The sequence below is a fragment of the Chelonoidis abingdonii genome, chromosome 20, assembly GCF_003597395.2.
Source record: "Chelonoidis abingdonii isolate Lonesome George chromosome 20, CheloAbing_2.0, whole genome shotgun sequence".
Lineage (NCBI taxonomy): Eukaryota > Metazoa > Chordata > Testudines > Testudinidae > Chelonoidis > Chelonoidis abingdonii.
Window position 1 is genome coordinate 8,038,074 of NC_133788.1, and position 23,343 is coordinate 8,061,416.

General features: G+C 44.5%; 1 protein-coding gene across 1 annotated transcript in view; it reads left to right on the plus strand.

Annotated features, from left to right (window-relative positions):
- Positions 1 to 23,343, plus strand: part of LOC116828607 (SPNS lysolipid transporter 2, sphingosine-1-phosphate) — a 166,484-nt gene that overhangs the window by 122,640 nt on the left and 20,501 nt on the right. Inside the window, exons 8-10 of the mRNA XM_032786962.1 lie at positions 3,977 to 4,166; positions 7,518 to 7,583; positions 13,269 to 13,367. Of these exons, the coding sequence (XP_032642853.1) occupies positions 3,977 to 4,166; positions 7,518 to 7,583; positions 13,269 to 13,367 (355 nt within the window). The remainder of the gene's footprint in view (positions 1 to 3,976; positions 4,167 to 7,517; positions 7,584 to 13,268; positions 13,368 to 23,343) is intronic.

Consider the following 23,343-nt stretch of genomic DNA (forward strand, 5'->3'; position numbering starts at 1 on the left):
ATTTCCCTTTGTTGTGAGACTCAGAGTCCCTGAGTCTTGGGGTCCCTCCAGGGAAAGTTTGGGGGACCAGAGCGAGGCAGGCGCTGTAATTCCTGTCTGGTGGCAGCGAGATAAGATCCAAGCTGGTAATTAAGCTTGGAGGTTCATGCTAGGCACCCAGATTTTTGGACGCTAAGATCCAGATTTGGGAAAGATGCTTATGATATGGCCACTAATTCCCAGCACGATGTTACTTGGAGATGGGGCTTCTCTATGCCTGAAATTCAACATCTGTAATGTGGATGTACCACGTCTGCAGTGGGGCTAAGCCGTTCGTTTGATTTGTGTGGATCTAGTGCTTGGAGATCTTTCCATGGAATGCTGTACACTGTGATGTCATAACCTCACTGTAGGATCCAGCAGGAGATGGTTGCCATGGTGAGAGAGGAGGATCTTACCACGGCTCACATTTCTTCAGCGATAGCAGGGATTGGGCTGGCGTGGTGGCCAAAAGTTCAGGACTCAGTTTGGCTCCTGGAGGAAGAGCAGCCAGCAAGGGACTGCCCTTGTGGCCATATCCTCAGCCCCTGTGGTTGGTGCACCGCTCCTCTGCCTGATGCACCACGTGCTGTAAACAGGCTGCCAAAGGAGGAACTTTGATTAGATGAAGGGCTTTGGGGGTCCTTTATGAGTTGAAGAGAGATCCCAGACTTGCAGGGAAAGTATCAAAAACTGGTTTTGCCTGTTACTGTTTTCATATAAAGGCGCTGGGTTTGAACTTGCCCCAGGGTGAAAGTTTCTCTTTAATGTTACTGTAGTGCTGACCCTAAGGCAATAAAGAAATAAGGTCTGAGGATATCAGAGTGAATAAACTTTCCTGCCATGCTGGAGTAGCTTAATACTGGAGAGCAGTATTAATAATTACCTTTCATCCTGAAGATATCCCTAAGCACTTGATGGCACGTGTGTGCTGGTATCGCTCACGTGCTACAAACTTGCAGCTGCTTCTGAAGTAGATTGCAACAGTAGGACTACATTATAGCACACTATTTGGGAAGAATAAAGTAATAGAAGTGCAGAACTGAAAGTCCTAGTTATCTAGTCCGGTCCCTTTCACTGAGGCAGGACTAAATATTATCAAGACCATCCCTGACAAGTGTTTGTCTAACCTGTTGTTTAAAAAAACAGTGAAGAACTGCCAAGTTGCAGGGGTAACTTGGGTATTAAGAACACAGTTACCAGAGTTGGAAGTAGGCCATCACACCAGAGTTAATGTGAGAGTTGATTGGGAAATCATTATTTTTTCCCCCATACAGAACATTGTGACAAAAATAAAAAAAAATAATTTTTCCAAATCTCTTGACTTTCTCAAGTTTTTTGGGAAATAAAAACCTGAAGATTTTTCAGCAACTGAAAGTTTTAAATTAAAATTTGAAAACTAGTTCAGTTTTTCAACAAAAAAATGAGAATTTTGAATGAAAATGGAATATTTTTCACATATGTTGCAATTTTAATTTTTAAAAAGGTGGAAAATTATTGATCAGCTCTAGTTAATACCCTTAACATGTGCCATGAAATCTCTAACAGCCTGAGGTGCCTCTTTCACTAATCTTACTTAAGGATTGCCCCACCTGGTCCCCGTTGTCCTCTGGTCCTTTAAGAGCCAGTACTTTGTTACTACATCCATCATGGCAGTAGGGGAGAGCATGAGAGCTGTGATGACGGGAAGAAAAGTAAGGTTTGGGTCCTACTGGCTTTGCTAATGTATCACAGAAGGCTCTTGCTCCATTCTGTGTTGCTACACGTTGCACCTGGGTCTCTTCTTTCAGCACCATTGATGGAACGTTGCTTTATGTTGTACCCGGTTACATTTTGCATGAAAGGTGCTCAGAAGGTGATGAAAGCATTGCTATGGCTGGGTTAAAATTGTAGGAAAGCATCCTGTTGCCAGCTTTTTGACTTTGTACTGGCTATAGGAAACAAAGTTTAGACAGGTGGATTTTCCTAAGATGATAATATGTCACAAATTAACTGCCAAGAGTGGTTAATCCAGCAGACTCAGGCCATCCTGCAAAAATGTCGCTAGTGGAGAAAGCAGCCCCAACAGCCTGCCCATCTCTAGTTCATAAAGAGAGGTTTTCTCCTCCTACAGTTTTAGCTATCTTGAAGCTCCATTGCCATTACTGCAAAGATTGTTGTATTCCAGATCACGCATGCAAGATGCAGAACACCTGGGCGATGAACAGACACGCCTTTACATTTTGACAACTAAATAGCAAATGTGTAGTGCTGCAGCAGAGGAATCAGGTTGGATGGGATTTCACAAGGACCAAAGGGAGTTAGGAACCTGACTCCTATTGAAATTCAATGAGCTTTGCGTGTCTAACTCCCTTTATGCTCCTTAGCTCCCACTCTGCCTATTACTTGTATGACACATTCAACCCACAGTGTAGGAGGAGGAGCTGAGGGCTCCAATGGAGTAGTGGTTCCTAATCCGTCATCAACCTGTTGCTTGCTTGTTTCTCATGCCATAATGTGGCCATGTTTGAGCTTGAAGGGGGCATTTAATATACTATCCACTCCCTCCCCGTTCCAAGTTGAGACAGAGTTCCTTGCATGATACCATTGTAAAGCTTCACTGGTCCCAGCTCCACCCACCAACCCCATAATAGGACAAGAGACAGAATAAGAAAGCGGCTTTGGCACTGGACTCTTAGGGCTATATTTTCAAAACTGGCCACTTAAGTTGCACCCAGCTCACCAGCAATGGCTGCTGCCAGTTGAATACTGTACATTAGAGGGAGCTAGAAGATAACCTGTTGATAGGCAGAGGCAGTGGTAAAGATTGCAGGCTGGAATTAAGAGCAGATCCAGAAGTGCTGTGAGGCTGCTGGGCGTGCCCACTCTGCCCTCACAGAGCTTAGTGCAGAACTTTCTGTTGTAGCTTGTGTCTGAAATAAGCTGCTCTCCTGTTCTACTCTGAACTTTGCATCAGACTAACTGTGTACAAGGCCCCTGCTGGCTCCCCACAATGGACATCTATTCCATTCTTCCCCACATGCAGACATGACAGTTTCCAAAATTCTCCCATGCAGACTTTGCAGACATGGTTTGGCAACCAGTTTTGGAACAAGCAGCCTTCTAGTTTTTATTGTCACCATGGCATTCCCAGTTCCTCAGTAGTCCAGGAGTTTGCCACAGGTTGCTAGCTAGAAAACAAGTTACAGATTTTTCAGTGTTGCCAATACCAAGCATTCAAAAAGTGAGTCAAAAAATCAGGAGAATTTGTTCAAATGATCATTTAGAGATTGTTTTATTTGCCTTATTTTTTGAGCTATTAGGATGTAGGGTGCAGTTATGATTTTGTAAGTGCAGTTATTCCATCCCTGCCAGTGTTACCCTGCCCCTGCCGATATGACCTTGAGTGTGTGAGGTCATGTTGTGTGGAGGATGCCATTTTGTTTCTTTATAAGTACCGGAACAATGTTCTGCTGCGTTCAGGCCTAGCACATGTTAAAATCTCAAGATTTTCTCCGCAGACATGCAAGCTAGAAACTTTTTCCCTGATCAAATGAATCTGGGAGCTGAGGCTTTGAGAATAGCATCTAATATCACAAGACTTGCAATGAAATCATGAGAATTGACAACACTGAGAATTTGCCCTGCTGTACTTCTGCTTAACAACCAGATGCATAAGGCAGACTTAGTCAAGTGCACTTCATATGAAATTCACCCCTGTTCAGAGAGCCAGCCAAAGGCCCCGTGCACCTCCCAAGTCCCATTTAGGCCCATAGCCCTTTGAGCTGGGGTGAATTGCACCTAATATGCCTCTCTTTTCTTCCAGGAAAATTGACAGTGACAAAGACTGTATTTCTTAAACCCACAAAGCCAGTTGAGATCTGATCACCCTGTATTTTCCCTATTTGTTTGTGACTACAGCTTGTCCACATGAGTGCATCAGTGAACAAATAACTCTCTCAATATTTTGTTTTAATAGTTTGATCTTCGGAGCAATCACGTGCTTCACTGGTTTTCTGGGCGTGATCACCGGGGCTGGGGCAACCAAATGGTGCCGGTTAAAAACCCAGCGAGCTGACCCCCTGGTGTGTGCTGTCGGCATGTTAGGGTCAGCCATCTTCATCTGTCTGATCTTTGTTGCTGCCAAGAGCAGTATTGTGGGAGCCTATGTAAGTATTGTGCATTCTCTGAATCTCGTGTTTGCCCTCTCCACCGAGCTTCTTAGCAGATCGATGTGCATCCTTCCATGCAGTGGGGCTGAGACACTGGTTTGTGCGTGCTTCTCTTCTGCTTGACCTTCTTTCTTTTGCTCACTGCCATCTCAGCATTACCATGCTCTGTTTGGGGGCAAAATGGCATTGTACCGTTTTCACTTTTCCCATCAAAATCTCACCAAGAAGTGCTGTAGATTAGATACAGGGATATAGCTCACATGCAGAAATCCATCGTTCTCCTCCTTTGTTCCGCTTTAGCCAGGTAAGGGCATTGCCTTAGTCCAGAATGCCAGTACCGGGAAATGGCAGTCACTTTTATTATGAAAGTTCTGTAATTACAATGTAATTAAATGTCAGTTGCACTGAGGCCATCCTTTCTGAAACCTATAATTACCATTTAATTCATGAGACTGGATGGTTTGCCTCTTGATTGAGAATAACAGACCAGATACACTGTATTATTATCTATTTTTATTACCGTAAGCTCTAGGAGCCCTAGTAGTGAACCGGGGGGTCATGGTGCTAGGCACTGTACAAACAGAACAAAAAGATGGTCCCTGCCCCACAGAGATTACTGTCTAAGTATGAGACAACAGGTGGATGCAGACAGATGGGGATACAAGGAAACAATGGGGTAATGCCTAATGACGAGACTCCCAAAGGGGTAGTAAGTAAATCAGTCATGCAGTTCACTGGACATTTGAAAGAATTAGTGATAATTACACAGTGAGAAGTGTGTGATTACTAGAGATGGTTGGGAGTTTTTCAGTGACATGTTTTTCCCATTGGAAACACTAATTGGTCAAAACCAAAACTTGGCACAGACATGGTCTAGCATGGTAGTGAAGAGAGATGGAGATTTCAGTCTAGCCAATAACCTGCAGGGGTAGCGCACTTGCGGGGGATGTGGGAGACCCAAATTCAAGTCCCTCATCTGAATCAGGCAGAACAGAACTTAGAACCTAGATACCGCTTATCCTGAGTGTCTGTGTCTCCCACATCCCAGGCAAGTGCCCTAACCTCTGGGGTGGGTGCGTGGGCATGTCAAAGCTTTGAAAAGTTTTGTTTTCACTCTGATACAGAACAAAAATGAAAATTGAAACCTCAGAGTTTTTCACAAAGTAGAATTCTTGTTTTCTGGCCAGTGTCTGTGATTACACAGCAATTGCAATAGCGCTATCCTGTAGTAAAGTGTGACCAGGTACGCTTCAGACTGGCTCATAACCCTCTCATGCAGAATCCTTCACTTCTCTTCATTCCCTCAGTGTGCAGGCTGGCCTAGGGGAGGGACTGCTATCACAGTCCAGTCCCAGGTCTGGATCTTGCTTTTAACACGGGAGAATCGAAATCCTGGGCAGTGAAACAGATCCCAGTTACATTAAACCCTAAAGCCCTTGTGTTTTTCTGCAGGACAGAGAAGCTAGGTGTGTATTTTTAGGCCTGAGCAGGAAGGTGGGAGTAGGGTAACATCAGAAAGTCAAAATGTTGCTTTCCGTGACCAGAACGCAATCAATCCAGGGATGTAGGGTTTGATTTTAAATGAAACAAACAAAAAGTTGCACTACAATTTCCTGTCTAGGAAGATGTCCAGCACTCAATTAACTGGAATAAGCTTGATGTAAGCGTTGCCTGGAGCCTGCACTCCTGAGCCACCCCCATTCCCCCTCATCCCAGCCCTGATCCCCCTCCCACCCTCAGAACCGCCCGGTCCCAGCCCAGAGCACCTTCCTGCACGCTCAGCCCCACTGCTGAGCCTGCACCCCCAGCCTGGAGCCCTCTTTCGCACCTTGAACTCCTCATATCTGGCCCCACCCTGGAGCCTGCACCCCTAGCCAGAGCCCTCACCCTCTCTCACACCCCAATTTTGTGAGCATTCCTGGCCCACCATAGAATTTCCATACCCAGATGTGGCCCTTGAGCCAAAAAGTTTGCTCACCCCTAAGACAATCAAAATAAATTAACCCAATTCATTCCAGTGGGCATGTTGCTAAAGCTTTCATCCCCTCTCAGAGGCCCTCAGAACTCACAGGGACAGGGCAAACAATGTACTTCAGAAGTATCCCCCATAGCCAGTTTCATCCCAAAAACGAATTGTACCCCATTTGAAGGTAATGAGGTCAAGGAGTAGGATGGAGAAATGTGGCAGTTAGAAGTGGAATCGGTAACCAGACCTGAGAGGATACTGAAGAAGTGAATTAAAAATAAATTGAGAGCTTGAAGTCTCCCAAGTTGTCACCAGGACTGAATTCAGGAGAAGTGTTTCTTTTAGGTAGAGTGTCAAAAAAATGAACAGTATGAGAGAGCAAAAAAAAGCTCCTGAGATGGCGTATTATGACACTCGTGGCTTTCCCTACGTTCTTGATTTGAGGAGTTTTGGGTCATCACAAGCCTATCAGAATGGTGTGTACTCCTGTTGAGTTGAGCCATATCATCCTACAAACAGATGGTATCAAAGCACAAAGTATAAAGTTAAAAGGAACAATGAATCCCATTTAAGACATTTCACCTTTATTTCTCGGGTGTTCAAAACAATTACATGTAGTTTTGAAATAAGTTAGTTATTCTTGTTGGTTCTCGGCAAGAGGCCAAAGACTGAATTAGCTATAGAGACTAAAGCGCCAGTTCTACCTAGCATGTGCCATGTGCTTTGTTGAATGGGGCTAGGCTCAAGCATGTACTTAAAGCTAAGCATCACTTAGTGCTTCGGTGAATTGGAGCCTAAACTATTACTACTGGTTCCTAGATGTATGTTCATTCCAGAGAAGGGAGGGAGACCTCATATTATACTGAGGGAATCTTGCACTGATACGCCTGTTCTGTGGTTAGAGAAATTCATTCCCACTTTGCTATATGACCTTTAATACTTAAGCTAATTTCTAGTGAAGCAACTGACTTGTGTCCCCCAGGGAGTTCCATTTAACACAAACATTGTTCCTTTTCTGGTTGGTCTATGTGACTTCATGTTCTGAAACCAGGAATCCACCGTGATATACATTCATATTGATGGCTCATGTTAATCTGTCACTGAAAGCGTCAGCCTTTTGCCTAACTGTTCTCTAGATTTTAAACAATGTTTGCGAAAGGAGACCTGGTCCAAGCCCTCAGTTCAGATAAAAATCTATATATTGGTAATATGTTCAGTTCTGAACATTAACCAGGGACTTATTGTAGGTAGAAGCCTTGCAATTAGTTTGAAATAAACAAACCGTATAGGAAAGTCTGTGTGGCAGATGATTTCCCACCCCTACCCCCCCTTGAGTTTTGTGTGACTAAACTTTGTCCTTTGTCTGTGTTTTGTTATGACAGATTTGCATTTTTATCGGAGAAACTCTTCTGTTTTCAAACTGGGCAATCACAGCTGACATACTAATGGTGAGTCTATGCTGTCAAAGCATCTTTCCTTCAGGGGGCTGGGGTGTGTGTGTGTCAAAACAGCTTTTCAGATTGCACTGGACAGCCTGGGGTGTTCACAAGTCCATTTAAAAGCCTAACTCCAACTCCAGACTGTTTTTTCTTTCTTGCTGCAAGGGAAAGAGCTGTATATTCTCCCTTATCTTCCTTTTGAACGTCAGTTTGGTGAAACCTTCATAGAATTCCATTGGTGCCCTGAAATCCTAAGGAATTGTGACTGGAGCTCAGCGAGAGCTCATGAATGGGCTGCCAATTGGCCAGTTTTACCATCCAGAGTTCCCACTGGCTTTGTTTAGTAATAGGAAGTCACTCGCTACACACACAAAGCCCCATCTACCTCTGCCTGACTTAGCCCCAGAAAACTAGCCATTCATCACATACACACAAGTATCACTTTGAGATGAGGGGAGGGGGAAAAAGGTATGAAGACATTTTGAACTGTGTCCACTTCTTCCACCCAAGGATCTGGAAACATATTGATCCTTGGGTGGAAGAGAGGTTAATAATAGGTATGTTTTACAGGTGGGGAAACAGAGACACAGAGGGGTTACAGAACTTGCCCAAGGTCACATGGCAGGTCCGTGGCAGAGTTTGGACTGGAATCCAGTCCTGTGCGTTTTTCACTAGACGGTCCCCCATACAATGCAGGTCCTGATTCTTCTGTCCCTCAGAGTTTTACGGCAATGTAACTCCATGTAAGGTTCTTTCTCACTTACACAAACGTGAGTAAGTGAAGAATCAAGCCCAGTATTTCTACACATTAAGGCCCTAATTCAGCAAAGAACTTAAGCTTGAAGCTAAGCATGTGCTTAAAGGCTTTGGTGAATACTGATGAAAGTTAAGCACATTATTTCTGTGTGTTATGGTAGCACCTGGTAGCCCCAACCAGTGACCAGGACTCCATTGTGCTAGGTGCTGTATGAATGCAGAACAAATGCCTGTGTATGTCTGTCTAAGATACTTTTACAGTCCCCATTACTGTAGTACTTGAGAACCTCACAATCTATTGTATTTACCCTCCCACACTCTTGTGAGGCAGGGCATTGCTGTTATCCATCCCCATTTTACAGATGGGGACCTGAGGCACAGAGAGACTAATCGATTTGCCCAGGTCATACAGGAAGCCTGTGGTAGAGCAGGGATTCAAATCTAGGCCTCCAAGGTCCCTGGCTAGTTCCCTAATCTCTGGACTATCCCTATTCTTCCTCTAAATATTTTGTGTTTAAACCAGGAGCTAAAGGCATGATCCTGCTCCCTCTTTAACCCCTTTAAAATTTGCCTTGATTTCAATGGGAGAGTAGGATCCTGTAGCTTTTGAATAGATTTTCAGGTGTCTGCAGTCTGCCTTGTATGACTGGATCTTACATTGTTTGTTTGTTTTTTGCAGAGACACTGCTGTAGTTCGAGACACTGTCTCAGAGCAAAACAAAACAAAAAACCCCCACAAAAAAACAACAACAAATTAACATGGAAATAATTTCTAAGATGCAGTTTAAAAGCAAAACGAAAAACAAACAACCCTCACCCCAAGTGAAGCATAGGAAAGAGAACATAAAATAACATCAAATTATTTTTAATAAAACTTTTTAATTGACATAGACAATTGCAAGAGTGGCTTAAAAGTCTATTTAGAAAAATGAACTGTCTGTAATATATAATAATGTCCCTGCTTAATACATTATGAGTGGGAGGATGAACTTAAGAGCATTATACAAATAAATGTGAACATCCATGTGGATCAATACTAGCCCATAAATTGAAGAAATGGTCTGAAGTGCGTTTATATTACATGTGGGTCTGGAAAGGCTATGTACTCAGACAGCAAGTGAGAGCCAAGATTATATAACCATGTTTTATCAGACAGCTTTATAACAGTCCTAGCCAGCAGAGAGGTGTGTAAATGCTGTAGCTGGGATTCACTTGGAACAACACCCAGTAGAAATTAATTGGCAATATATTGATTTGGTGGACTAGTAACAGCACTTTGCAGGTCTGTGGTGCCTGCCTGCAGTCTAAGGCTCTCCAAGCATTTAACGAATATTAAGGACATGAGACTCCTAACACCCCTGTGACATACATAAATCTTGTTATCCTGTTTGTGCAGATGGAAAACTTGGGCCACAGGTATGAAGGGAGTTTCCAAAAGCTCTCAGTGTTGGCCGAACTTGGCTTCCATTGAAGTCAATGAGAGTTTTATCCTAACTTCAGCTGGAGCAGAATTAGACCAGCAGTGAGGGCTTTTGGAAATCTCACCCTAAGTGACTTAGCCAAGGTCACCCAAGGTTTGGAAATCTCATGACTGCTTATGGGCCTGATCCTGCAATTTGCTAAGCAGCTTCATAGACTTTGCAGGATCAAGTTCCAAGGTCCTTATGTTTGCTTATTACCTTACTATTTAAATGTTAGTTCTTGCTAGCTCGCTCCATGCTGTTGCCATGCTTCCATTCCTGTGGATTTATCTGTGCTCCCTGGTTGAAGTCTGTCCTGCAAAAGGCCCTCATGAATTGGATTTGATTAACAGTCAGTGCTGCAGGATGGATTGTGCTTTGTGTGAGATTCCAAAAGGCTGCTATTTATTCCAAATGCAGATTTGCACAGAACAAGCCTTATTCTCAGCACCATCATCTAGAAGTTATGTCTTTGACATGGGAGCCCTAAATTGGAAGGATATTTTGTCCTTCAGCTATGAGGCATTCACAGTTAAACTGAGTAAGGACAGGGCACATGTCTGGGAAAAACAGTTCTGCCAGCTCCACTAGGGAATACGTCAGTAATAAAACCACAGCCTTTCCGAGCCTTTATTTAAAGAGGCGAGGCTCGCCCCAGAGCAGCTTCGTCAGCCTCCCTGGACATCCTGTGTGATGTATGCCACCCAACCTGGAGTCAGGGAGATGAGCCAGGACAATCCCACACTCTTCCTCTTGGCTGGTGACTGTTCCACCTCCAGCTTCCGCGGGGACGTTCTAACTAACCAGCTCTATTTTAATATCGAAATCCCAGTTCAGATCTTTAATTTACTGCTATCCTCCCTAGGACAGTAGCTAAGGTCTCCTACCAGCTATTTCCGCTCTGTCAAAATAAAATATCCTTTAAGCAGGAATAACTGTTTTTTCCCCCTAACATTATTTAAGGGAGGAGAAACCGTCTCATGTTTTATTTGGTTGCTGTGTTGTATTTCTGTCACTAGGATTTCAACCTAGACACACACATGTATTTGGCATTATAAAGGCTGGTCTCAGCCATCAATAAGTTGATTAGCTTAAAATCTTACTGGAAGTTGTATTGCTATTTGCAATGCTATGTTTTTTTAAAAGAACAATTAATGGTCATAACTCAGTTAACCAAGTCAAGAAGCTGTATTTGTCTCAAATAGCATTAATTTACTGCTATTCATTTATCAATAGTAAATTCTAATGCCTTTAAATTGTTCTTTTTCTGGAAAAGGATGGCTTTATGGCTGAAGCATAGGATTGGGAGTCAGAAGAGCTGGGTTTCATTCACCTGCTGTTCATAACAAATACAACAAATATTTTTGACTGTTTTTAGCTGAATACCCCCCTCCACTGTTCAGATCTGGCCCCTCCAAGGTGGAAAGTGATTGTACCTTCTCAAAAGTCACTCTTAAAGCAGTTCCCTGTAGCGCCTGTGCAAACTGGGTGGGGGCGGGTGAGCTAGAGTTCACCGACTGTTCACCAGCCCAGGAAGTTCCTTGTACTCTGTGTCGTCATCTGGGTGTGGGGTACTGAGTGGCAGCCATGACTCCTGGCTTCTGTTTCACTGTGGAACCTATCAGGTGTCTTTGTGCCTTGGTTTACCTACGTGTTAGGTCTGCAGGCACCGTCACAGCTGGGATGAAAGATCTCCCCCTCCCCCCCGGCAGGTGTTCCTGAAGAGCAGGGGCAAAATCACAAGAAATGGGGTAAAATTTTCCCAAGTGCCCAAGTCCCATATTACCCATAATTCCTAAAGTGATACATGCACGTTCAAACAGTCCCTCACGGAGCCTGTTTGCTGTAGGCTCTGCTCCATTATCAGGCTGTTTAAAGTCAGGTGATTAACCCTTTGCACACCAGACAGTGATTGCACCTTCCCACCTTAGGGGGAAATTATGCTTTATGGAAACAAAGCTGCCCCATTCTGAGAGAGAGGCAGGGATGTTATTGTGGAGCAATTAGTGCCCTAAAACCCAGGATAAATGAATTAGTGAAACAGAGGCAAAGTCTTTTCTAGTGTAACTCCATTATGATGTTAGTTCAGGGCTAGAGTGGCACATCAGCAAATACACCAGGCTAGGAAAGGGTTCAGAAAAGAGTTAAAAGAATGATTTGAGGTCTAGGAAAACAGTGGCTGATAGTAAACGGCTGAAGCTCAATCTGCTTAGTTTAGCAAAGAGAAGGTTAAAAGATCTACAGGAATTAACGCGGGGAAGAGATTTCTGGTAGGACAGACGCTTTAATTCAGCCACAACTGGATCCAGTGCTTGGAAGCTGAACACGACACGTTCAGGCCTAGGGACATGGTGGAGTCTCCATCATTGGCAATCTGTAAAACCGGACTGGATCTCTCTCTAAGAGATGCTCTAGTTCAGTGGTTCTCAACCTATTTATCACTATGGGCCCAGCGTCCCCTGTTCAGACACCCCTCCACAGAGTGGGGCCAACAGTGGAGCCCTGGGCACGGGTCTAGGCTGGGTTGGGTGGCAGGGGAGCCCCGACCCTGGACACTGTCCCCTGTTGTGTGAGGCCGGGCGGCAGCCTGGACCCTGCCCAATCAGGCAGTCGGGACTCCAGACCTCTCCACATGGGCTGGGCAGCCTTTAGCACACAGCTGGGTCACATGTTGAGAACCACTGCTCTAACTCAACCAAAGCTCTGATCAAGCATGCAGGCACTTGAGTAGGTATAAAATCCACTAAACTCGTAGAAATCACCCAGGGAAATTCCCTTTCGGACATGGCTTTGTTCTGTTAGAGATGGGTCAGAGCCACAAAGTTCAGAACCAGATCTGAGCCTCCCCAAGCTTTGGGTATGTTTCCTCAACCGTTATGGGATCAAGGCCACCACTGAGTCTGGTGCTGACATAACGATAAGGAAGGTCCATTAGCCCTACAAAAAGCAGCTGCTGCTTGGTTTTGGGGGGAGGAAGGGCATGTGGCTTGATCCCATTCTGCTGCATGGGTGAAACTCTGGAAGCCTCATGCCCCCTCCTTTGCATTCTCCTCCTAAGGCATAAAAGGCTCTAGTGCTGTGGGGCAACTTAGAGGGAAGTAGGGTTTGAGGCATCGGCATGGGATATACACCTTGGAGCCCACTTGTTAGCTGCCTTTGTGCTTATGATCTTGTTGAGAGCAGGAGCGGGTCAGACGGGACAGAGAGCCTCCTTTGTTAACCACCTGCAGACTGGTGCACTAGAATTGCGGTGGTGATAGCAAAGCTCCAAAGCGGCCTTGGCCACCCGGAGAACAGCTGTGAGTATGGAGCTGGACACGGCTGCCACTGAAAGCCATGGGGTTGTTTTTCCCATTCGCTCCCATGCCACAAGCACTCAGCCTGGATCTGCAGTCGGAAGGAAACCCAGCCACACAGAGAAGGTTGGCAGGTTGGTTATTTCACTTCCATTGTGTGTGTTTTCCCCTCTTCCTTGCAGTATGTGGTTATCCCGACACGACGCGCGACCGCAGTGGCCTTGCAGAGCTTCACTTCTCACCTACTGGGAGATGCTGGCAGCCCCTACCTGATTGGATTCGTAAGTGCACGCTGTGGGTTTGAGCAGGGGTTTGTGTGTATGTGTGCGTGCACATGTGCACTCTCATTTAGTGCTGATAACAGGTGCCACATTAAACCACCGTGTGCTTATCTGCAGAACAGGAACTACATGGTCAGCAGCATTGCAAGCTTAAACATGTGCACACAGTACATGTGGTGCAATCCTGGCCTGGTGGGACCATTTCTGGGGTGGCAGTAGTTCAAACTCTAAGTCCATCCCAGTGCAAGCAATCTGTAAAGGGCCCATCACACTGTCTAGGCAAATGCCAACAAGGGAGAGAGCAGTGGTTTCTGTGATGTGAACATGAGTCCACTGGAAATTAGATACTGTGTGCGCATGTCTTTTTTTTTTTTAGCTAAATATCTAGTCTCATTAGCCAAAAATCTCTGGGAAGGTGTGGTATTGGGTGGTATTTTACAGTCACTCTCAGAGGCGTAAATGATTAAACAAATACAACCACCCACACTGCCTTGCATCTTTTATTGATTTATTATTTATTTGTATGACAGTAGCACTTAGGACTCTCAGTCATGGGCCAGGACCTCATTGTGCTAGCTGCTGTACAAGTAGAGAACCAAAAGACAGAGTCTGAAAATTTTCGCCATTAAAAATGTAAGGCCTAAGAAGCTTCACGAAAAGAAACATTTCTGAGTATATTGGACCAAATTCTCTGCTACTACAACTCCACTGCCTCAAGTGCGGCTATGTCATCAGAGACTTGCTCATCAAGGAGGCTTTTGATCTGAAGTGTAAAAGCCGCTATGTTTATTATAAGGCTGGATGCTATTTCTGGGAGTGGGTGTTGGAATTAATTCTAGAATGTCTCTCTATGAAGAACTCAGGCCTTCGTGGCCTTGCAGGCAATCAGTTGTGTCAACATACTGTTCCCATCATAGTTCAGCTGTCTGTAAAATGTCCTGTTGATTTTAAAGCCCTCTTATGGTACATATAAGACACATAGCGGCTATGGCCTAGCGTGCTCGAGTGATCTTTTGTTTTCATGTGCCCCAAGTTGTTTGCAGGGGTCGGAATTGGCTGTTTATTTAATCTATTCTGGTTCCAAACCTTGAGACCATAGGAGCTGGGGCATTTGGTAATTATGTTCCTTGTTTATGTGGTTTCGTATTACCATCCAACTTGCCCAGTGCATTTCAGCGTTTAAAACTAACTGGCCAGAAGTCAGTGTGTGGCTGCTTTTCGTGGCTTTTAAAATATTGATAATGTTCATTCAGTTTTATTGTGGTAAAAGGCCCCGTGACTGTGTGATGAAGATGCTGTGCAAATGTGTTCGCTTAGGGAAGTGGCCGTAATTTGCGTAAGATGGTTTTACTACTTGGCTAGCACAGGGACCAATTACTGTAAGTTGGTGCTGGTGGATGAATGGTAAGCAGGGGAAGGCACCATTACACTTCCACTTTGGGTGAGAGAGTTTCTATTCCTCGATGGCTATAATTGTCTTTTTAGAGAGCTTTGCAATAACTTGCAGAGTTGACATCAGTCCTGTTGAACAACATAGGGACACCCTGTGCTCTGGTCAGCCCCAGGGAATCCAATGAGGTTTACCCCTTATATAGCACTTTGCAGCCGAAGTGCTCTGAAGCACTTTGCAAAGGTGTGATCCCCATTCTACAGATGGGATGACAAAGTGAGGCATAGAGCAGTTAACTGGCTTGTCCAAAATCCCCCAGTGGTAGCGTCTGGCATAAAACATGAGCCTCCCAACTCCGGTTCCTGTGCTAGGCTGCATTGTTGCAAACCTAGTCAAGTTGCCTGGGTGTTAATGGAGAGTAGTATTTGGTACATAGTTAACTCCTCATGTGCCAGAGCATGGCAGCATATTTCCGCAAGCTGCCTTTTTTCTTACTTCTAACCAGCCATATCTCTGTTGCCTTCTACAGATACATTACTGGGATGAATAAGTGCTTCTGGGTGTGTGTTTGTGTATATGCCTGTTTTCACTGGTGTGGATTTACAGTATTTCCATACACGAAAGGCAGTGTTCCTTGGTATACTTTTCCTCTGACTGAGTCCTCAGATATTTTAATAGTGTATTCTTCATTGTCAGTTGCTTCCTCTACAGATCCTTTTCCTCCATCACATTGTTGGCTGTACATCGTATTCCCTTCCTGAGTGATTACTCTGTGCATTGCCAGGAGCTTTCTTGTTTGGATGTTAATTTTATTCTTCTCCTCTTGATTCTACATGTTCAGTCCAGCAGTGTGCTATACTACTGGTATGATCCACATATTAATGACTTGGATAAGATTCTTCAAGTTTTGTCCTCAGAGTAATTCTTATTTGTCTTTAATATTCTTTCCTTACTTCTTCTTTGACTTCCTTATGTTGTAACTCCAACAGTTCCCTGATTCCAAGGTATTTGTAGGGGGCATGCTGCAAGATATCTTGGATAGTACCTTCTTTAACTTATGATTGTACTAATTTACCCATCTTTTGAGATGCCAACACATGCTGAGCCAATCCACCCCATAGCTTTAGATCTTCACCCAACCTTCCTAAGTGTCACCAGTCTCTACATCTCCTTTTGTAATAGATCATCTGTGTATAACACATAACCACAGTGGTGGTTCTTGCTGATAAGAGAACCACAATTTATCTTGCAGAGCATCCATGTCAGCAGCAGCATGGGTGATAAGGAATCCCCTTGAAAGACTGCTCTTCTAATTTGGAGACCCTCAAGAGCCATTTTTATTGTTCCTGTTGTTGTTAAAGTGACTTCAAACCAACACATCCTGAAGACAGTGTGTGACACCCCCACTGTGCATTGTCAGAGTAGGCACTGGGCTTCAGGACCTCACAATCCCACTGCTGCCCCCTCACGTAGACTGTTGGAACAGCTCCGTGTAGTGAGAATGGGTGCTCCTACTGCTGATTTCATTCAATTCCCTGTGCTCTGCACAGCCTCCTCCCTGTGAAACCCACAGGCCTGAAACTCTTGAAAATGAACAGGGGTGTGTTCATTTTCAAGACAGGAGCTTTGTTTATCTGGTAGGCAGATGACTGCAGTGTGTGCAGAAGGCTCATTGCCCTTTTGACCTATCTTGTCCCAGAACAGAGGGCTGCAGTGACTAGAATGCAGGGCCAGCTCCAGCAGGCACCAGTGGAGGAAGCACGTGCCTGGGGCAGCACATGCTAAGGGGTGGCATTCCGTACATTCTTGGGGTGGTACAGTCTGGTCTGTTTTTTTTTTTTTTTATTTTTTGTTTTCCGTTTGGGTGGCCCTGCTAGAAGGTAGTGACCTCATAATCAATTGTAGACAAGTCTGAGCTGTTTTCTTGTTCTAAAAGAGCTTTGTGTGGCTCTGAATAGTGCCTGGAAAAATTTTAGCCATAAACCTGTCACTTCTCACCTCCCACCCCTGTCCCAACTCCATTATTTGAGTGGGCTGATAACATGGATCTAATGAGCTACTTAAATAGCAAGAATGCTAATGACTTTCTTTTAACAAGTAGTTAACAGAACAGTGTTAATTATGGCTGGTGCTGAGTTACACAAATATAGAGCAGCACTAGATGGGCAACATAGCTAGGGAGAATCAGAATAAATGCAGCATTTGGGATACTACTTTAATGAAGATTATAATTGGAGCTGTAGGTTCCTCAGGCTTTTGGCCTGGTTTGAAGTGGCCTCATTGCAGATTGATTTTTGAAGAGCTGTCTGGGTTCATAGCCATGCCCATCAGTATTCTTAAATACAGGTGGAAGGTCACTTTGTGGCAGAACTGTGTATACACGAGGTCTAGAGAACTATTCTGGGGCTTTTCTACACATCATCTGGAACATGACAGAGTATGAATTTAAAGCAGATTAACTTCATGTGTGAATGCTCTGATTCTTCGATAAATGTTTGTTATTCCACAATAGCTGTTTCTGATTAACTCCCTCTGTGGATGCTCTTATTCTGGAACAAAAGTGCCTAATTCCAAATTAATTTAATCCACTGTGAAAGAGAATTATTCTGGAATTACATTCACACCCTGCATTAATCTTTGAATTCATACCCTATCTTAATCTGAATTAATTTCCCAGTGTAGAAAAACCCTAAAAGGCCATATTTCAGATTAGCTTAATCCACTGCATAAAACTAATTGGGAATAAAACAGCTTTATTCCAGAATAAGAACATTGCCACATGGAGTTAATCAGGAATTATTCCAGAATAATTTCTCATCTAGACCCACCCTTGATGTAAAATCCTAGTGGAGCCAAAGCACAGTCAGTTCTTCTCTCAGAATTAACACTTTACACCTGAGATTTGCCTTTACTAACTACATGGACGTAAAAACTACAGTGTCTCGTCTCCCCCAGGATTACTGTCTCAGAATACAGTGCATTGCAGTGAAGACAGCCATTAACGAACAAGAGACTTAGGTCAGCTTATCTGTGTGTCTCCGGGGTGTGAATTTTCAACAGTCATGAGTGGTGTTGCTAGGTTGACCTATATTTTAGGAGTAGCCCAGGCCTGAGAGGAGTAGTGCAGTAGCTTCCAAATTGTGCTCTCCAGAGCACTTGCTAGTGATCTGCATAGAGCTGGCTGCTCACCTGGTGCTGGCTGGCATCCTTGTTTCCATGTGAAAGCACCAGAACTGATGGGAGGGGAGGAGGTGAAATGAAGAACAAAAGTACAGCGGGAGAGGAATTTGAATCCAAAAAGGACCAGACACTTACCGTGCTCAAACAGCTAAAAATGGGTGACGTGCCTTCCTAATATCACTTCTCTGTGTGAGCCATTGCAGTCGCGACGAGAGAGAGAGATCATGAGATTACGACTGGAGGGGAGACGTTTGCCAGGCAATTTCTCTGTTAACATGTGGCCAACAGTCTGCAGAAGCTCTGAAACCTTCCCTGCACTAGGACAGTTTCCAGTTAGTGTCGGAAGGGCAGTGCATTTTATGGGTTTTCTTGCTAGCAGAGTGGAATTGAGTTTATAGTGATTTCTGCTTATAATGTATCGGATGCTACTTCCTGAATGCCATTTCCTATTGAGGGCTGATGTATTTACCATTAGCTTGTACTGATCAGTAATGGGGTGGTTTAGTCTTAAAGATCAGAACAGAAGGAATTTTTCTGATTTTCTTTGGTCTTGTCACCCCACTGTGTATTCCTGAGGGCTACTCAGCTGCTGGTAAAAGGGGTGATGGATTGGAAAGTACTGGATTAGACAATTATAACATGAGTTACCTGCCTTGGCATTCAAAATGTGCAATATAATTCACTCTGCTCTTGCAAAACAGCAGTGTTTGTTTGATTCCTGTCTGCTTGGGGGAATCACTGTGGCGTGGCTTGGGATGTAACTATCACTTGGCCATAAGGGTAGGTTCTCCCAAGGTGGTACAGAGAGGTGTAAATTACAGCTCTCTGCACAAGCCGGAGACCCTGTGTTTCTGTGTGGGGGGGTGTTGCCCCATCTTGTCCTCTTTCAGGGATTCCACTCTGGGATGGCAACTGTACTTGCGCCACGGGCTCTACTGGCTGTGCTGGGTCCCCTACTGGCCCCTATGGCAGAGGGGAAGTTGCCACCTCCCCCACAATGGGCTTTGTACTGCTAAATGAACGAGGGTATAAGGATGAATGCAGGGCCGGCCTAAATGGGTCCATCTAGCAGGATTCCTACAGTACATCTGCCCAGAGAAGCAGTGCTGGGATCGGTTTTCTACGCGCTCAACTTTTCTGTGCAATAACATCAAGTTCAGGAATTCTCTGGCCCAGCTGTGCTTGGGGGCTTTTCTCATTAGGTCTTTCCCCTGCTTTGGGGACACTGCTTGCCAGCTGGTCCCTTTTGTGTTGCCCCCCCCTTTTTTTTCTGCCCATAAACTCAAACGGTCTGAGCTCTAACAGTCTGTAAGGAGTTAGATCCTTCACTTGAGTTGTCATTTGCCTGGTCTCACTGGATTTGGCATTGTCTGCCCCAGAGATCGGTTGCTGGCTGCTAGGGAGCTGTGGGTGTTCAGCCCCACTGAGGCTCAAACCCTTTATCCCTAGCATCATGCCACTTGTGCAGAAATTCCCCTTTGGTTCTGCAGGCAGCTCAGCTACTCCCTGGTATCCAAACGGGACTGGATTGAAACTGCAATTCCCAAAATGCACAGCCACAAAATGCATGGGGTTGGCTTAGCTCTTGCACCAAGGCTGGTGAAAGGCGGGTGTTGACGTGGTGGTGGGTCAGTAAGAGAGGAACAGCTGTGGGGAGCCACCTTGGTATTTGTGTTAGTTAAAGACTACTTCAGTGTAACAAGCTATATGAGCCTGGAATGTCATGTCATCTAGCAATGGCTAGTGGTTAGCAAATGCACGTGGGAGGTGAAGTCCAGGTTGTAATACTCTCGGCGCTGCTGATTTGTCATGTGACTTGGACAAGCCACCTGACGCTGTGGAGAATAGTACCAGCCAGCGTAGAAAAGGGCTCTGGGATTTTCAGGTGAAAGGTACTTCTGAAGTGCAAAGCATTAATTGTTGCTATTACACATTGAGAGGGCTGCTTTGATGACAGTTGGGTATGCCAGGGAATAATAGCTACAAATTGAGGTCCCTGTCGCCTGGCCACACACAGGCACAGTTGCCAACTTTCATGTGGTAAATAAGCACCCCGACTTTCACAATAAGCCCAAAATCAGGCTAGTCTCCTTTCAAAACCAGGCCAAAACGTGCCAGTCCCTAAGAACCCCAACACTCTGTGGGATTAGATCCCCCTGGTGTGCACTCTGGGGCTGTGGTGGACCCGCTGTGCACCCCAGACTCTCTCCCCCCATTGCTCCTGCTTGCCGGAGGCCAATCAAAAAAAAAAAGAAACAAGCAGCCCAACAATCTACAACTAGCCTACTAGCAACTCACAAGCCTATTAAGCCAAAAACAAGCCCAATTTCTGTGGTTTTTTTCCCCATGGGTTTGGCATGTCTGCACACAGGCTGCATTGTGTGGCCTGCTAACTTCCTGAGCATTTATGCTCTTTACATTCTTGCCTTGTAGTTTTGCTTCACAGACCAACCACCACGGCATTTGCTTTTCAGTCCAAGGACCAGTCTTTACAATAACCTCCCATATAACAACTCTTCTGATTTCCCATCTGCAAACTAAGCATTGATCAGCTGAAACAAAACTCTCCTTTAGAGGACAGCAAAACCTCCCTCTGCTACATCCCAGACACTTAAATCTCCTCCTTTTTAGGACGAGAAATGAGGGACAGGAGTTTGGCTGAAGAGGCTTTGGCCTGGGCTACATCTAAAATGTAGGCTGACCTAGTGACATTGCTCAGAGCTATGAAAAATTTCACACCCTGTGCCACGTAGTTAGGGTGACCTAACCCCCACTAGACATCACTAGGTTGATGGAATAATTCTTCCATTGACCTAGATTCTGCCTCTTGGAGAGGTGGATTAACTGCATCAATTGACAAACTCTTTCTGTTGGTGTAGGAAGCATCTGACTATAGACACATCCTTAGATTTTGAATTTAAATCTTTGTGAGTGCAGCTTTTTCACTTCTGGCTGGGGGCAGATTTCCATTCCTAGGGAGAAATCCCTTTCCACTTCTGGGATGGTTTGGATACTATAGTTACTGAAACATTTCCCCATCGACTTCTGGTAGCTCCCTCCTTAAAGATGTTCGTCTTGCTGTTCTAGGCTGAGACAGGTTTCATTATCAGCATCTGGCCGCATGCCCGTCTGTATATTTCTTGGCATGTGCTTCTCCATAGTAGACCCCAATGTGAGCGGTGGTAGGAATAGTAAGACATTGAGACCAGCACTGCTGCTTCATTCATAGAGAGGGTGTCTAACTACAATACCTTTAGAGCACTTTGTGCAACAGTTTCAATGAAGTCCCCATATGTCCCATATTTCTATGACCTTTTGTTTTGAATTCTCTCATCTGCTGAGGTGCTTCTTACAATGGCTCTTACCTGCTGCCTCGCCACTTTCGGCTTCAGGGCTGTGAGTTGGGGATTCCCTCTGGGTATAGGATTTTCTCCCACTTGAATTAGTTGTTATCTTTAAATTTCAAACTTAAATGTCACTTACTGCTGTTGGTTTGTGCTTTTAGCCAGCTGCTCTTGTCACAGAGCAACTTGCTTTATTAGGTGAAGTTAGTTTTTTCAGGGGAAGGAGGAGGAGGGAATTTTCCTTGCACAACCTTTCTCCATTCCTAGAATTGAAAAGTTTTTTTTAGAAATCTGTATATGTTCAGATAGTTTGTTCAGACCCAAGAGTCTGGTGGGTCTCAGTGCAGGCTTCAGCAGGGGTGTGCAGTACACAAACCTTGCTGTATTTGGCACTAATGCAATATCAGCAAAAAACTAAATAAAAATAAAGTCACAGATTGACTGGGCACTGAGATTTCCACCCATTTCCAGTAGATTATCATTGTTAGAACTATTGCCATCTTGGAAGCTGATTTGTTCACTAGATCATTGACCAGCTAATACTAAGAGATGATTGATGTTTTGCCTATAGAAATAAGTTACCTTATTGTAAATGTAAAACTACATTTTAGCTCCCACACTTTCCAGAAGATTGGAATAAATAACGCCACTCTAAGTTGTTTTTCTGTCACCCCAGATGCATGCACATTGTCATATAATTATGCCGTTTCATTGCTGAATGTTAAGTGTTGAAAACTAGAATGCTGTTGCCCCAGTAACACTGCTCAGTGCTTCTGTCCTCGGAGCTCCAGTGTTATCAGTATTAACAGCTGATAATGCAGCCTGCTAATTCAGCAGACATCAGTGTTACTCAGAAAGACAGACCCTAGGCATGGTTCAGTGACAAAGGCATTCAACCAGGTCTGTTGCCCTCAGGACATAGTCCTGTGCGCTGGTTACAGGTACACTAACAAATGAGTGCCCTGTGGCAAGGCATGTCTCAGTTGTGAGCAGAAATTTCTGCTGTCCCCTAGGCCACACAAAGGGTTAAGGTGAGATACCCCAACATTTATAGACAGAGACAAACAACTGGGATAAACATCTTACATACCACTTTACATGTTTCATGACAGCTGTTTACCTTCTCTTGTTCCCTATTAATTATTTTGTCAAGCCATTTTATCTTGTACTAGATTGGGATGTATCTGTACTAGCTGGATATATTTACATACATATCTGGTACCTAGTCAACCAGCAACAACTTTGCCAGGTTTATGCTCCAGATGCTTATCTGCTTTAATACATGGCCTGACTTTGGTTTGTAGCCTCTGATTCAGGCTTGAGATCTTGCACCAGGGCCAGTGTTCCAGACTCTCTCTCTCTTACACTGAAGTCATGCCACTTCTTTGGTAGAAGGAGCCAGCTGCTTAGATTAGAAGCTGTTTGGGCAAGGCTCTTTGTTCAGTGTTTGTGCAGCACCTAGCACAATGTGTCCTTCTTCCATGACTGGGGCCCCCTAGGCACTACTGCAAGACAAATAATGGGCACATAAAATAACAGAAGGGGAGAGGACGGGTCCCTATTCACAGAAGCGTGCACAATGTCCATGATGATGCATCCGACGAAGTGGGTATTCACCCACGAAAGCTCATGCTCCAAAACGTCTGTTAGTCTATAAGGTGCCACAGGATTCTTTGCTGCTTTTATGTCCATGAAAAGCTGATAGGACCATTGCTTTGACGTTATCTGAAAGCCCACCCCTGACACACATCGAATTCCTTGCAACTTAACTCTGTATGTGTATCTGCTGCTGGAGGATAGATAATGGGCAGGTATAACCAGGAATCACTGCAGGGTTATACTGCCCCATGTGACATTGCAGACAATCACTAACAGCCTTGGTTAGCCTGTACGTTAGCTCAAGGGTCAGCAACCTTTCAGAAGCGCTGTGCCAAGTCTTCATTTATTCACTCTAATTAAAGGTTTCAAGTGCCAATAATACATTTTAAAATTTTTAGAAGATCTCTTTCTATAAGTCTATAATATATAACTAAACTATTGTTGTATGTAAAGTAAATAAGAT